At 33.3% G+C, this 18,138-nt stretch overlaps 1 protein-coding gene across 3 annotated transcripts in view; it reads right to left on the bottom strand.

Moving 5' to 3' along the window:
• Positions 1-13,039: 13,039 nt before the first annotated feature.
• KPNA5 (karyopherin subunit alpha 5) overlaps positions 13,040-18,138 on the bottom strand; it is a 55,717-nt gene continuing 50,618 nt past the window's right edge. For 2 of the 3 annotated variants that reach the window (XM_030809609.1, XM_030809610.1), the window contains one exon: positions 16,308-16,495. In XM_030809609.1, the coding sequence (XP_030665469.1) occupies positions 16,308-16,495 (188 nt within the window). Of the gene's footprint in view, positions 16,496-18,138 lie in introns of all 3 variants that reach the window. The other variant, XM_030809608.1, reaches the window with a different exon arrangement.

Below are 18,138 nucleotides of genomic sequence, written 5' to 3'. Positions count from 1 at the left end.
TGCACTTGTGTGTATGGATTCTTTACCTGACATTAGTTATAAGGTTAATCCACAAATTGTGTGTACCATTAGTTCATCCATTGTCATTGCTGTACTCTGTTGTATAAACATACCACAATTTATTTTGATATTTGGCACAGTTTCCGGCCGCTACATATAATGCTAAAATGAGGACATTGTATATGTCATTAAAATGAGGTTGAACTAATTATTAAGGGCTCATTAAAATCAAAACTAATTTTCAACCAAAATTTCACTGTATTTGGCAACTGGGTAGTACCTCTGATTATTCTTTTTACAGTTTGTAACTAGGTGAAATAGGTTGAATTATTAATTCTAAAACCTATTCCTAAAATGGTAAAGTACTAAAACAGTAATTGTAACAGCAATTTTAAAAACGACAAAAACGTTAGAGAAAAAAAAGATATACATTAATGATCCTCAAACTTGCTTAAGCCCTAAAATAACTTTTTAAAATTACATATCTCATCCCTGCACATTTTTAACTTCACATTTGTTATTTTTTTAACCATAAATGTGAGTATTATAAAAGATATAACTTCTGGCATATTGTATAGTTCATGTGCTTTAAGTGTATTTTCCATCATAACCTTGAAGCTACATAATTAGCTCAATCAGTTTGTGGAGGATGTCTGCCTGTCCATTTTGAGGTGCAAAGCCAGTTCTTATTGTCAAACTAATGAGCCAAATTGAACTTATACAGTCACGCATCATTTAATGATGGGGATACATTCTGAGAAATGCATTGTCAGGTGGTTTTATCATTGTACAAACATGACAGAGTATACTTACATAAACCTAGATAGTATATATATTTTTATTTATATGTATTTTTCATATGGAAAACCAAACGTCCCAGCACCATTACTGAATTATCAGTCATGTCCCCTACTTGATCTGCAGTGCCAATACCAAGTGCCATGTATCAGACTTCTATGTATGCTTCCTATAACCTTGGGGACCACTGTTGTATATGTGGTTCATTCATCTTACACCAAAATGTCATTATGTGGCACATAACTATACTTTCTGTTAGAAAAAGGCTTACTTTGATTTGAAAATGAAAATGTTAATATATATTCCTGTGACAATAATCTCATTTTTGAATCCTAACTCTTAGATAGGGAAGGCATGAAGCATTGTTATGAGTCTGTGTCTTGGATGAACCAAGGCACTGCTGCTTTATTTTTTTTTAATTCGTAAATTTATACACAATAGATGTACATAAATTCACGATACATGAGATAATTTGATATATTCTTATAAGGTATAAAGATAAAATCAGTGTACTTATCTGTCACCTTAAATATTTGTCTCTATGCTAGAACCATTTGAATGATTCTCTTCTAGCTATTTTGAAATATACAATAGATCACTGTAAACTATAGTCACCCTACTGATCTATCTAACACTAGATCTTACTTCTTCTACCAAACCATATGTTTGTACCTGTTAATCAACTTATCTTCATTTCCCTCTCCCCACCACTCTCTCTGGCCTCTGGTAACCACCTGTCTACGCTCTGTCTTCATGAGACCCACTGTGGCACTGGCTGCTTTCACATTTTGCACAGTGACTCCCTTTGTTTTGCTCTCATGGAACTCCCTCTCTGGAGCTATTAATTCTTAAATTATCCTTTGTCATCCAGAAGGTTTTCGCATCACAAAGCAAAGCATGAGTAAGGTTCAGAATGAGAGTGAAGTGCTCTCTTTTTGCACAATAGTGTAAGGTTGGTTATGAGGAGAGGTGAGAAAGGAGAACCATCAGACCGCATTCTTGGGCATATATACATTGTAGGAGGGAGTATACATGGAGTTAAAATATCTGGAAATCATTTATCTTAAAAATATACTACTCTTTAAAAGTCTTTTTATACCTTAGGATTCCTGGAATATTCTAAATATTATTGAGATACTCAGAGAGAATATCTATAAGAATGAGTATGATGATTTCCATTTCTGGTTACATGGAAGATAAGATGTCCAGAGAAAGTCTTCTAGTATTGGACTAAATAATCTGGACAAAATATTTTTTTAAACATCTTTTAAAATACTTGGTTAAACTGTTGGGAAAAGAAGGAAGATCGTTGTCATAGTCATAGATAACAAAGTAAAAATCTAGAGTGTTAATAAGCATATCTGATGCTGCTGTTTGCCATGGGCATATCCAGTTATCCTAAGTGGTTATATGCTGGAGAGAATAGTCAAAAACATGAGACCTGTAAAGGCTGAGAGAACATCAACACGAAGGCAGAATCCCAGAAAGGTTGCACTAACCATATGGTTGAACTGGAGTTTGGTAGTGGTGGGGTGCACATGTCAGAGTTCTACCAGATAAGTGGAACAATAGGAGATATAATGTCCTATTTCTCTGGTAGAATATATATCATATTCATCCTTATAAATATTCTCTTTGAGTTGTTCAATAATATTTAGAAATTTCAGGAATCTTGAAGGTGTAAAAAGACTTTTAAGGAGTAGTATATTTTTAAGATAATTGGAAGTGTGTGTATACTTACATGTACATATGTATGTATAAGATTAGACAGATATAGATAGATAGATAGATAGATAGATAGATAGATAGATAGATAGATAGATATAGATTGATTATAGGAATTAGCTTACCTGATTGTGGGGGCTGGCAAATCAGAAATCTGTAGGGCAGGCCAGCAGGCTGAGAATTCTCTGGCAAAAGCTGAAGCTACAGTCCAAAGGCAACATTTTTTTTTTCTTCCTCAAGGAAACCTCAGTTTTATTATTAAGGCCTTTCAACTGATTGGATGACACCTACCCAGATTATCAAAGATACCTCCTTTAATTAGACTTATCTGACTATAGATGCTTACCCAACTACAGAATACTTTCACAGCAACATTTAGATTTGTGTTTAATTGGAAACTGGGTACGACAGCCTAGCCAAGTTTACACATAAAACCAATCATCACAGTGCTCCAGAGAGAGAGAGAGAGAAAGAGAGGAGAAATTTACTTATCATCTTGAGCTAAATGAACAGTAAGAGAGACAGAGTAAAAAAGAGAGAGAGAAAAACCTATCATATTAATATCTTAAAAAAAGAAAAAATAGAGGAAAAAAATCTTTAAGAACACTTAACCATGTTTGTTATTACATGTTTTTTGAGACCAGATTTTATGCCATCTGTGTTAACCCCCCACATAAGTCTACGCCAAGTATTTGGTTAAAAGTGCTCACAGCAGAATTTACTGAGGATTTAATGTAAGTGTTCTAAAACTGAATTGTTGTAATGCACAGGTGGGTAAATTTACAAAGAAAAATGTACACATAAAATGGGTGAATTTTATGGTATATAAAAATTACAGTGGTATATAGAAATTATATGAAAATAAAACTGCTTTAAAAAGTGACCTGAACAACATACTATGTTTCCAAGGCTGGGACATGGTAGGTATTCTTGTATGTTGCTGTTCTGAATAGAAGATAGTATGACCCTTGTGGATGGGAATTGGACAGTTTCCAGCAAAACTGCACGTGTTTATGGACCTAACAGTTTACAGTGATTTTCAGTGTCACACTATTTGCAATAGCAAAGACTGAAAACAATTTAATTGTCCATCAGTAGAGGATTGATTGAATAAATAATGCTAGGTTCACACAATGGAGTACTAGGCAGATGTGGTAAGAAATGAAGAGCTCTGCATCCTGCTATGGAATGAGCTTCAGAATAGAGTTAAGTGAGAAAAGTGCATTGGAGGAAAGCATATGTAGTATTCAGTAAAGGGAGGGGAGCTGTAAATGTATTTATTATTATATTAAAAAATGGAAGTATAAACCAAGAAAAAGTTTTTAATGTTATATATAGAAGAAAGGAAGAAATAGGTGGATGAGGGACAGTGATAAAAGTGAACCTTTTCTGAATATAACTTGTTTTATCCTTTTGAACAATGTAAAGTTCTTATATATTAAATTGTTAAAAAAAAAGTGGTCAACTTTTTTATAAACTCAAAACCAAAATCGAACAAATAAACCTGTATATTAAATTGGTAGGATGGCCAGATGGAGAGTAAATATTTCAAGTGATTTAAAATATTTCTAGTGGTATATACTTGATGTTTAAAAAAGATATCCACTCCCCATCTCCCAGAAAACATTTTCAGTAAGCAAATTGTGATGATTAATTTTAGGTGTCTACTTGACTAGATCAAGGAATATGCAGATAGCTGGTCTAACATTATTTCTGGGTGTACCTGTGAGGGTGTTTCTGGAAGAGATTGACATTTGAATTAGTGGGCTTTTAAAGAAAATGCACCCTCTGTGTAGACAGGAACCATCCAACCAGCTGAGGACTTAGAACAAAAAGGCAGAGGAAAGATGAATTCATTCTCTCTTCTGAAGCTGGCACATCCGTCTTCTCCTGTCATTCATTGGTCATCAGACCTCCAGGTTCTCTAGCTTTGGACTCTAAGACTTGCAGAAGCCCCCTGGATTCTAGGGCTTTCACCCTTGCACTGAGAGTTATACCATCAGCTTTCCTGGTTCTGAGGCCTTCAGACTTGGACCAGGCCAGACTACTCACCTTCCTGGTTCTCCAACTTGGACATGGCCTATTGTGAGACTTCTCAGCTTCCATAATTGCATAAGCCAATTACCCTAATAAACCCCTTCTCATGTGTCTATCTGTTCTCTCTGGAGAATCCTAATACACATACTATTAATGATAATATTGGTATTGTTAATATGACAACCATACAAATATGTATTACATATATAAAATGATACAGCAAGTAAGTTAAAAGAAAAAAACACATATACATTTTTTGAGCCAGACACAGTGACTCACGCCTGTAATCCCAGCACTCTGAGGGGCCAAGACGGGCGGATCACCTGAGATCAGGAGTTCGAGACCAGCCTGGCCAACATGGGGAAACCCCATCTCTACTAAAAATACAAAATATTAGCTGGGCATGGTGACACATGCCTGTAATCCCAGCTACTCAGGAGGCTGAGGCAGGAGAATTGCTTGAACCAGGGAGGCGGAGGATGCAGTGAGCCGAGATTGTGCCACTGCACTCCAGCCTGGGCAATAAGGGAGGCCGAGATGAGCAGATTACCTGAGGTCGGGAGTTTGAGACCAGCCTGACCAATATGGAGCAACCCAGTCTCTACTAAAACTACAAAATTAGCCGGGCGTGGTGGTGCATGCTTGTAATCCCAGCTACTCGGGAGGGTGAGGCAGTTAGAATCGCTGGAACCTGGGAGGCGGAGGTTGTGGTGAGCCGAGATCAGGCCATTGCACTCTAGTCTGGGCAACAAGAGTGAAACTCCATCTCAAAAAAAAAAAAAAAAAAAAAAACACATTTTTCCTAGTTCTGTCCATTGATAGCAATGGACAACATAGCAGTAATATGCAGTCCTAGCACCCAGATCTTGGTTTCTAAATACTATTTCTCCTGCCTCAGCCTCCTGAAAAGAAACCCAGGGCTCCCTCCTCAGTTGGCTTATTCCAGGTCTGGTACATGAAATACACAGGATGGTCCTGGAACATCTGGCCATACAGAAAATAAGGAAGCTAATAAAGCTTTGAGGCTATGCCCAAAGACCTCTAGAACCAACCTGACAACAGTTCCACCAGCCAAAAATAGGAACATCAGCAAGAATAGTAACTGGAAAAGGTTGAACCTCTTCAAACAGATTTAAATCTGTGAGTTCAAAACAATAAAACAAAAACAAGAAATCAGGTCACTGTTAGAGAAGGCCGGGGAATCACATTATTTTGAAAACAGTTAAAGGAAAGGAAGAACTGAAATTGTCTCTGTTGCTGATGATGTGATGTTATACATAGAAAGCCCTAAAGCCTCTTCAAAAAAAGCTATTAAAACTGATAAAGAAATTCAGTAAAGTTGCAGGATACAAAACCAGCAGCATTTCTATAAACTAACTACAAATTATTCAAGGGAGAAATTAAGAAACAACTCCATGTACAATAGCACCAAAAAATACTTAAAGATAAATCAACCAGAGAGGTAAAAGATCTACATGCCAAAAACTATAAATAAAACATTGAGAAATGAAATTGAAGAAGACATAAATAAATAGAAAGATATCCTGTGTTCATGGATTGGAAGAATATTGTTAAAATGTCCATAATTATCCAAAATTATCTACAGATTCAATGCAATCCCTATCAAAAGTCTAATGACATTTTCCACAGAAATAGAAAAAGAAATTCTAAAATTGGTATGGAACCACAGAAGACTCCAGATAGCCAAAGCAATATTGTTTAAAAAGAACAATGCTGGAGGAATCGCAATATCTGATTTCAAAATATATTACAAAGCTATAGTAATCAAAATAGCATGGTACTGGCATCAAAACAGACACACCAAGCAGTGGAAAAGAATAGAGAGCCCAGAAATAAACCCACATATCTATATGGTCAATTGATTTTTGATAAAGGTGTCAAGAACACCCAATGGAGAGAGTCTTTCAGTAAATGGTGTTGGAAACAACTGGACATCCACATGCAAAAGAATGAAATAAGACCTTCATCTCACACTATGTAGAAAAATCAACTTGAAATAGATTAAAAACTTAAACATAAGACCTGAAACTGTAAAACTAGTAGAATAAAACAGAGAAAAGCTCTATGACATTGGTATGGGCAATGATTTTTTGGATAAGAACTCCAAAGCACAAGCAACAAAAGAAAAAAGACAAATATGATTACTTCTGAGAGACGAGATAAAAAGAGACTAGCTAGGCAGATAGTTAAGGCAAAAAGTTCTTGGCAGAACTTCCCTTGTAACAAAAAGCAGCCAAAGAAATCACTTTTTTTTTCTAACAAAGAGCAGCCGGGAAGATCAGGCTGCAAACAGTGATAAGGAAGCTGGAAGCTTGCATGGGGGGGATGTCTGCAACTGCACCAATAGAAAGGGGTACCTGGGGCCAGGCATGTCCATCATGGGGGCTCCACCTCTACCTTTTTTTTTTAGTACGTGCACAGTAGGAAAGCAATGTGGAGTCACTTAGGCAAAGGACCCACAGCATAATAAAAGGTTGGGGTGGGGGATGCCAGAGATTCACATTCTATGCAGATAGCACACCTAGTCCTAACCAGTTTTTCGTGCCCTATAAGACACTGCCTCCCCACTAACTCACTTATAAAACCCTTGCATTTCACTGCTGAACGGCAACCCTTTTGAGACCCCTCTCTGCAACAAACAGTTGTTCTCTTTCGTCTATTAAACGTCTACTTCTGCTCTGACCTCACCCTTGGTGTGTGTGCATCCTTGATTTACTCAGCCATGAGACCAAGAACTTCAGATGCCACCCCAGGCAACAAGGCCATTTCACTTCAAACTAAAAAAAATTTATCATAGCAAAGAAAACAATCAATAGAGTGAAGAGAAAGCCCATGGATTAGGAGAAAATATGTACAAACTATATATGTGATAAAGAACTTCTATCCAAAATATATTAGAAACTCAATAGCAGGAAAATAAATTACCCAATTAAAAAATGGACAAAGGACCTGAGAAGACACTTATCCAAAGAAGACATACAAAGAGCCAACAGATATATAAAAGAAATGCTTAAAATCACTAATCATAGGGAAATACAAGTTAAAATTATAATGATATATTACCTCACATCTGTCAGAATGGCTATTACCAAAAAGATGAAAGATAAGTATTGGTGAGGATGCGGAGAAAAGGCACATTTTGTACACTGTTGGTAGAATGCAAATATAGCTATTATAGAAAAAAGTACAGATATTTGTCCAAAAATTTCAAATAGAATTACCATATAATCCAGCAATCCCACTTCTGGGTATATATTCTAAGGACTTGAAATCAGTATGTCAAAGAGATATCTGCACCTGCATGTTCACTGCAGCATTATTCACAATGGCCATGATATGAAAGCAACCTAATTGCCCATCAAGGAGGAATGAATAAAGAAAATGTGGTAAAATGTAATACTATTCATCCAGACAAAAAGAGGAAATTCTGCCATTTACAACATGAATGAATCTGGAGGACATTATGCTGGGTGAAATAAGCCAGGAACAAAAAGACAAAACCTGTGTGATCTCACTTATATGTAGAATCTAAACAACTCAAACTCATAGAAGTAGAGGGTAGAATGATGGTTACCAGACTGGGGGATATGGAGGGGATGCGGAATGGGGAGACAGTCAAAGGGTACAAAGTTGTCAGTAAAACATATGGAATAGGTTTTAAAGATCCATTGCACAGCATGCTGACTATAGTTAGTAACCATGTATTGTATATTTCAAAATTGCTAAAAGAGATTTTAGCCAGGCGTGGTGGCTCACGCCTGTAATCTCAGCACTTTGGGAGACTGAGGTGGGGTGGGCAGGTCGTTTGAGGCCAGGAGTTCTAGACCAGCCTGGGAAATATGGCGAAACTCCATCTCTACTAAAAATACAAAAAACTAGCCAAGCATGGTGATGCATGCCTGTCATCCCAGCTACTTGGGAGGCTGAGGCATGAGAATTGCTTGAACCTGGGAGATGGAGGTTGCAGTGAGCCGAGATCATGCCACTGCACTCCAGCCTGGGTGATGGAGTGAGACTCTATCTTGAGGAGGGGAAAAAAAAGAGTAGATTTTAAATGTTCTCATCATAAAAAAGGGTAAGTAAGGTGACAGATATGTTAATTAGCTTGATTTTTATCATTTCATGATGCAAATATTTAAAAAACACAATATACTCCATAAATATATACCATTATTTCTCAATTTAAAATAAAAAATACATTCATGAAAGAAAAAAAGTCTAAACAAATGGAAAAACAAAAAAATTTAAAACAATTACCATGTTAACATTAAACTAGTTATTTCTGAATCTATAGTCACTGAGCTAACTACAATATCATGATTAAATAAGATTAAAATCTTTTTAATTTTTGAAATGTTGCTTATTATACTTTAAAAACGCATTTGTACAGCTGATTATTTAAAATTGGAAGAGTTTGACATCTTTCAAAACATAGATTCTAGGGAGAACAATAAAAGTTTTGATTGTTCATTTAAAAAAAAAAAAGGATTTCCCCCCTTTTAAAGTATAATTCCCATCCCAACAAAAAACTTAATGGCAAATCCCCAACACTAGGACAGATTTGTCAGTTTCATGGGTACAACTGGAATACCCCTTCTTACATAACAGAATATTATTCATATAAGTTGTCCTCAACTTTCACACAGAAAAAGTGTTGTGATAGCTTTAAAAGAAATTTTCCTTAATGTATATGCTTCAAAATACAATATTGAAGGATTATCCTTTGAAAAATTTTAAATCCCACTCTAAGATGCAAGCAGGAATAGATGTATAGATGTCCACTTAAATACAGCAAGCTGTGACAAATTACTGAGCTAGAAAGCCAATATTTTAAAATTTTATACTAATTGCATTTTCCTATTTGTTGAACTTTTTAAATTGGTGTCTTCTCTTCATGGTGTCTTAGGGCACAGTCAGAAATAAAATAAAGTAGGTAAGTTCAAGTAGTGCTTTCAAAAATGTGAGAGTTTTAAAACACATCAATATTTAACTCTTATTTTTGTGTGTCTTATTGTTAGGAGTATATAAAAAATAGCCTGTGGTTAGTACAACAGAAATCAGCATCAAATGAAGGAGAATTGTGTTATCTAATAGAGGGATTTCCAAAAATGACTTCTACTTTGAGTTAAATATGTTTATTTAAAAAAGAACTCTCTCTCCTTAGTCAAGACTTTTAAATGTCTATTATTGGTAGAAACTTGTGGTTCTTTATACTCCTGTTTACATTTCATGAGGTAGTTCATACATATATTTTCAAGTGGAATGGGTAATGGCCAGTGTATTTGTTAAAAACTACGCATATCACATGTGTTTATGTATGTATGAATGTATATTCTATACACACATGTATTCTAATATATTTCTGAGGCAATGTTAATGAATTACCACATGCACAGGAAAAAGAGTAACTGTCATCTGACCCACAAATCTGCATTTGTGTTTTAGTATGTGTATATAAAAATTATTTACCCAGTACTGTTGACATTAAATTGCAACAAATAAAATTTCTTGGTGCTAGTGGTTTGCATGATAAACACAAGTTTTTTGTGTATTTATGACCAGCACTTGTACTGGGTGAAAAGATAGTTACTCCTGTGGTTCAAGAAGGGGGAAAATAAAAGACTTGACTGTTTCATAAAAAGCATAAAACATTAATACACAAAGTAGATACTTTTATTCTGGAATTGTGACCGAAGGACAGTCATGGGGATTAAGAACAATGCTTTAAAAAAAATCTTGCTTCCCCCTTCAGTTAAATCATTTCCTTAACTGTTTCCTGTCACCGCTTTTTTGTTGTTTTTTGTTTGTTTGTTAACAGTAAATCCCAGAACAAAGGTTTAATAATCTTCTTTTCCATCAACTGACTGCTTTTTTGGATGGTAGGCATTCTCTGGTGCACTGACACAGAAGACTTCACCATGGAAGCCCATGCTTGACCTTTCAGTATGATCATGATATTTTTCATCTTGGTATAATATGGCTGCTGTGTCATCATCCTTCAATGAAAAAGTCTGTCATTTCCACCACAAAGACCAAAGTGAAAATATTTTCAAGTAAGTTTCAACTATTTTGTTACAGTTCACTTATCAAGTACTCTGAAAATGTCAACTATTGTTCTGTACTTTTAGCACATAAATGTACAAATTCTCATCTGAACCTTAAAAAGACATAATTCTAAATTTCTATGCACAAAATAATGTAAAAAACATATAAAACATAAAAAAATTGTCAGAACTATACGGAAAATTCAAAATCCACCAATCATCTTGGGAGATTTTAACACACCTCTCTTAGAAACTGGTGAATTAGAAACTAATGAATTAAGCAGACTAGTATGTAAAAGACATGAATCAATTAACAAAACACATTCTTTTCTTACACACATGGGCCATTTCACTAAAACCAACACATACCAGATCATAAAGCAAATATCAATGAATTTCAAACTCATGTAATCACATTACAACTTAGAAGTTAGTGACATAATATTTTTAAGGTCTGAAATTTAAAAGTACATTTCTAAATGATTCATAGGTCACGAATAAATCATAATATAAACTTTAAAATACTTATAGCTGAATAACTTGTGGAATGCAGCTGAAATGGTACTTCAAGGTAAATTTTTAGCCTTCTCAAATTAAACATTTAACAACCTTAAGAAATTAGGGAAAGACTTAAGAATAAATCCAAAGAGAATAAAAGATTGAAAATCCTAAAATTAAGAGCAAAAACTAAGGAAATAAGTAAAAAGACTATAATCACTATAACTGAATTCAGCGAGAGTGATTGAGACAAAAAGGCACAAAGAAAACAATATGAAAAATGATCAAAGCCCACATTAAACAGAGATTTTAAAAAGAACATGGATTGGTACACTAACTTCTGCTTTAAGCCAAACTAGAGTAATAGGGACCAGGACAAAAACATGAAACAACAGTTTCCAGACATTAGACATCAGATAATGAGGAACTGTGATCTATGAAACAGAGGAAGCAAATTAGCTGAGCCCTATGACTGCTCTGTCTCTTACTGCCTAGAGTTTCACGATTGCAGGGCAAGGAAGGGAAATCCAGGTATAGCCACGAAGTCTCTGATTTGGGGAGAAAGAGTTAGGAAGCCAGGGAGGACAAAACTAGAGTTCACAAGGTAGAGGCAGAAGAAAAGCTTGAGTATGATAAAAAATGGAAGATATAAAACAGATCCAAATTGGATTTTTAAAGATAAAATACACAATGTCTGATACAAAAAATACACTAATGGAATTAAGAGATTAGACACAACAGAAGACAAGATTAGTGAACTTGAAGACGAAGCAATGAAAACTATAGAAAAAGAAAAATAACCAAAAATGAGCAAAGCATTAATAAGCTGTGTATTTCAGGCAGACTAATATAAGTGGAATTGGAAATGAAAAAATGTTTAAATAATTGCTGTGTTTCCAAATTTGATCAAAACTATAAATCCATGGATCCTAGGAAGCTCAGCTAACTCCAAGAACAAGAATTGGTTGCTTTGGGGTGTAAAATATGCATTTAAAACTTTTGTGTTACTCTCATGTGATTTAAAAAACATACTGTAGCCCTGCACTCCCTACTGAACACTTGAAATATGGCTAGTGCCAGTAAAAAAGTAAACTTTTGCTTATGGTGATGGCAACACATCTCTATGAATTTATTAGAAAATCCTATTTTTATTGCCCAAAGAAGAAACTTTGTACCCAGTCACCTCCCATTTCCAACTTTCCCCAGTCCTAGATACTAATTTATTTCTGTTTCTATAGATTTGTCTATTCTGAACATTTCATATAAATAGAATCTGGTTTCTTTCACTTAGCCTAATGTTTTCAGTGTTCACCCATGTTGTTCCATATATCCATATTTCATTTTATTATTGAGTAATATCCCATTTTATGAATATAACATTTTATTTATCCATTGGCTGATGAACATTTGTTTCTACATTTTGACTATCATGAATTGATCCCTTTATCAAATGACCTTCTTTATCTCCAGCAATAAATATTCCTTGCTCTGAAATGTACTTTGATATTAATATGGCCACTCCAACTTACTTTTGATTTGTGAGAGCATGGTGTATCTTTTTTCCATCCTTTTACTTTTCACCAATTTGCTTCTTGAAAACATTTTCTTAGAGGCAAAATACGGCCTTACTTTTTTATTAAAACTGATAAACTCTGCACTTTAATTGGCATGCTTAAATCATTAGTAATTACTGTGATTACTGATATAACTGAGTTTGATCTTTCTTGCTATTTGTTCCATCTTCATTTGTTTTTTCTCTTTTTCTGTCTAGTTTTGTATTAGCTATTTTTTATAATTCTATTTTTTCTCCTTTGTTGGTTTTAGAACGTAAATGGATTTTTAACCAATAATAGCATCTGCCTTTGTTCTGTTAGGAAACAACAATCTTAAGAAAAAATGAAATGGACACATTTATATAAATGCAATTTTAAAATATTTTATTTTTAATATAGTGTTGTAACATTTCATAATATTGCATACTGCTCAAGAGTTGGTTTATTTTGTAGGGTAAGAGTATCTTCTCTTCTTACTCCCCAGTCAGAATTTAAAGATATACTATCCTTTTAGAGCTCTAGTATATTGGCTCCTAAAATGTCACATTTCATAAAACAGTAATGCTATAAACTAAACTGAATAAAGATTAAGAACAATTTTATTTCACAGTTTCACAAGCAGCCAGTAGATTGCTGAATTGAGAACCGCAACAAAAAATTCACTAAGACTTTTTTATATTTATTTTTCCATAATGCTCCTTCTTAAAAGAAAAAATATAAAGGCAAAGGTAATATATGCTTCTTTTAGTCCTTTATCCAATAAATCAATCTTTGACTGCAAATAGGTTTTACAGTTACCAAATGATATGTTAGTTCTGTGCCAGCAGAATTTATTACTTTTTTGCTTTCTTGTTCTGGTGTTACCAGTAAGTTGACCAAATGACACTAAAATTTAAGGACACTATCACTTAAAACAACGTTTTGAAATAAAACACAGTAAAAAGACCACACCAGTGAGTCAAGTGCTTATAAATATAAAACAAGCATAATTGCATAGATTAAATAGAAGAAATTCAGATTCAGACAAAATAAAACACCAAATTTAATTAAATAAATGAAAAGGACTCTTTCAAGTATTTTCTTGATATTTGCATTAATGCTACATGCATTCCTCTTTATAATACTTTTTTTTGGCATAGTTTCTCTTGGATTTAAATATAACAAATCTTAGAAAAGCAAGTTAAAAAAGTATTTTTCCCCCCACAAGGGCTAGTGAAGACTACTGAAAACACTTTTTGGAGCATTTTGGTTTTTTTTTCTTATCTTTCTTTCTTTTTTTTTCCTGGTCAGGGCTCTGCCTGATGAAATATTTTAAATGGTATACTTGAAAAGAGTAGCTATATTTTTGAAGAATTTTCAGCACAAAGTTATTTGTTAGTCTTGATCCAATAAACTCATAACAATAAGCCAAGCCAAGCCAAGAGCTGGTCCCAACTGCTATACAGTGCTCTTTGCAATCAAATCTAAAATTAATTACCCAAGTAATATATTCAAGGAAATAAATATAACCGTATTTAAATGCTTATTAAGTATAATCATAGTCTGTAGAGATATGTTTGTTCTACCGGCAAAATTTAAGTTTCCTTTCATAGGTCATTCTGTGTGCATACATGAACACACACATATATATTATTTTTCCTTCTATAAGAACTATTTTGTTTGAAAAATTTGGCTTAGAAATTTATTATAGTGACTACAGGGTCCTCAAAATAAAAGGAGGCACAGCTGGTTAATGAATCATGCTGCATTATCAATTTTAATTGACTAGAAAGAGTAGAATACCCTGTCACCTGATACTTAGAACCATCTGCACCACAAAAATGTTTATTTGATGAATTCACCATCAATTTGGTAAGCTTTAATATAACTACCCTGTTTTTTGAATATAGATAATGCAAAGGAAAACAATTTTATACTCAACTATATACCTTCCACTATGAAAAAAGGGGCACAGATACAATCTTCTACTTAATAATAAAAAAGGGCTGGCAGATGCACTCAGCATTACGAACACCATTTAAACCTGTATTTTACAGCTGTAGGTTTTAAGTGTCTTGTCAAAAGCTTAGTTTCATGATATGTAATTTACAAAGTGACATATTCTTTAAAAGTACTCCTATATACATTTTCCTCTTGGAACATGCCTCTGATTTCCAGCAGAAACATTACAAATACTATCATAAATGAAATCTTTTTTTAAAGAATAGACCATGAATCATATCAAAATTGCCTTCTCATCTTAAAAAGAGTTGTAAACTAAGTTTTAAGTAAGTATTCTAGGTATATAATTGGACACGTAAATAGCCTACGTATAACTATAAATTAAAAGATTGAGTTCAACAGTAGTTGAGCTGTAACACACACACATATATTTGTATAAATAAATATATATATAATTTTTCTATTGAAACCTTTCTTTTAAACTTTGTTTGAAGGTTTTTGCTGTTAAATCACAAAACATACATATGGACCAATCTGACATGAATGTAATCTATGATTCATAACAAGCAGCAGTATGACCCTCTGAGTATTACTAAAAGAAAAAAGTCTATTATAGATTTGAACCATACTAAAGAATCTTTAGCAATTTTCATTATCATTTAGCATCCAAATGTTAAATGCATTTAATAAAATTTAACACATAATAAGGTTATTTCTTCAGGATAATTTTGTCATTCAAGTACCTAAACTTACTATTATATAGAAAATGAAACTTTTCAATTACTGCTCTGAAAAATCAGAGAAATAATTAGTTATTATTTTAGATATGCAGCACTACTTTAGATTCATGATGACATCTCTGTCATGATGCTCTTTAAAACAATGAGTGAAAAACAATAAAACACTATTTCAAAAATGGTAGCATATTTGGCTGAAATACAAAATATCCTAATATACATAGCACTTATATGTTAAAAACAGAAATATTTAAACATTTTGTAAAGTAATCTTTTTAATGTGTTCAACATGAAAAACAGCTTCTCCCTTCACAATTGCCACATTTTAATGGATTATCAGTACAATATTTCTTCTGTTTTATAAATAAATTTTATAGGTTTTCTGCTGCAATTTTTTGCAAAGTATAACCTACAGCACAGTGATATGTATAATTTAAGGTAATAAATATTTTCACATTCTAATTTAGCATTTGCATTATTTCATGCTTCTGAAGCTTTTTTGTTTTTATTTCTGCTTCAAGATAGAGGTAGATTTAGTAGAGATTGGGTGTGTAAGACTTACTGCCAAAATGCAATTATCAATAGGTTTACTGCTAATGTGCAGTTTCCAAAATGCTTGAAAAAATTCAAAATTACTAAGTAATACTTCACCAAAGTTCTCCTTTTCAAGCTTAAATTACTAAATAATTGCATATTCAATTATTCACAAATAGATACAAAAATCCAAACAATAGAAGATATAAATACAGGCATAACAAAACTAAAACAACAACAAACTACAATGAAAGGTTGCATCTGAATGGAAATTTTTGTTTCATTTTGCTTTCTAAAAGTGCATCAAATTCTCTTTACTGTTCTATGTAAAAAAACAAACATTCTTACTGACATTGGCAACAAAGAGGAGTTACCTGAAGCTACCCTTTTTAGCTATAAATTTTTTTTCCACCTGTAAGTTAAAGCTGAAATCCATCCATTGGTGCTTCCTGCTGCTGAAATATAAACTGTTGTTGGTTTTCATCCACCTGAGGTACAATGCTGGGGTCATCTTCTTCTACACCAAAGTAATGTTCAATCAAATCAAATGCCTTCTGGTAAATTTCCTGATTTTCATGGCTTTGCAAAAACTCAATTTTATCCAGACCTGTTATATAAAGTATATATATATATAAAAACAAACTGTTACTACAATTTCAGTATATGTTTAAATCAAAATAATAAATGAACATCATCTATCACCTCACTGGCAATGGGGCTGCTATTTTAATCTAATTGTTGCACATATCGATAGCCATCACTTATGATTTATACTTCAAGAATGAGAGTATGTAGCAGTGTGATATGAAGAAGGACCGTAGGCCTGGGAGTAAGATCAAAGACACCACCCTGCTAGGTGTGTGATCTTGGCCAGGTGAGTTCAGTTCTTCTGTTTCTCAACTATAAAATGGCAGTTTTAGATTAACTCCACAGGTCCTTTCTAGAGTAATTAACAAAGCCCAAAAAGGGAAAGCAATGAAACAAATTAAATGAAGAAACTAAAACACGCTGAGCCAGGGAATATCACTACGAAATAAACGTGTAAAATTTGCAAACCCATACAATAAAAAACATATGGCTGCTGTGCGATTTAAAAGAATTACAATTGAAACTGAAAGGCCTCATTTTGAAAAGGTAAGAAGAATCTATAGAAATCGATTTTACTGCTTATCAGAAAAAGCTCTACACGTAAGTCTGGGTAGTGCTGAAAATACATTTCATTTAATTACAGATAAACGACTTCAATCAGATTATCATAGAATAAAAAAGCAGCAAAGCAGTCATATCTATACACAATCACAGAATAGCTTAAACCTTAGTCTAACTTGGGGTCAAAATAATGACTGTAGTAAGATAATATTCTTAAATCAGTGACTAATATCTTGTATTCATGTAATGTCTTATCCAGTGATGTTATATAATTTGAAAGAAAGACAAAGTGATATCATGGGCTTTAAGAATCAAAAATAAAAGTCTGAATCAGCCATACGATGTAAGAGGACTTAATAAAGAAAAGTGAATATTTAATGCAAATAAAAGAAAATCAGTTTAGATTCATGCCTTATCTAAAATGAATTCCATATGATTAAGTTAAATGTTTTAAGAACCTAATTTTTAAAACTTGGCAAATAAAAAAATTAATTTTCATCAAATCTCTGTGGAGGCAATGACTTTGTAAAGTTTGAAAGAATAAAAAACCAGACTGAGTTATTTACATTAAACATAAATGAACATGGTATGTTTTATTAAAATAAAAGAATGTATTCAATGGATGATCTGAAAAATAGACCGAGGAAAAAGCCATATCAAAATAAACTACTATAAAATAAAATTCAAATTTTTACCAAAAAAAAAAAAAGTCAAATAGATAACCAGACAAAGTACAATAAATATGCAATTTGGATAAGGACATAGACTAACTCATGAAAAATACATATTATTATCTATAGGAAATAAACCAAAAATGTACATAAAAGCAACTTGGTGTACTATTTTACATCTGCTGAGTTAGCAAAATAAACAAAACAAGTATGAGGTTGTAGAACAGATTCATACAATGCCAGTGACACTGTCAGCAACAGGCCTTTGGAAGGCAAAATGAGAAGACATATCAAAAGCTTAAAAAGAAGTCAGTGCCCTAAGACTCAGCAACTGTATTCCTGAAAATTTATCCCCGGATATTAATTCCATAAAAGAAATAAGCATATACACAGAAAGATGCTTATTTTGGTAGACATAAAGTGATAAACT

Source organism: Nomascus leucogenys, chromosome 3, assembly GCF_006542625.1.
Source record: "Nomascus leucogenys isolate Asia chromosome 3, Asia_NLE_v1, whole genome shotgun sequence".
NCBI lineage: Eukaryota > Metazoa > Chordata > Mammalia > Primates > Hylobatidae > Nomascus > Nomascus leucogenys.
Note: the sequence above shows the minus strand (reverse complement) of the source record. Positions and strands in the feature narration are given on the sequence as shown.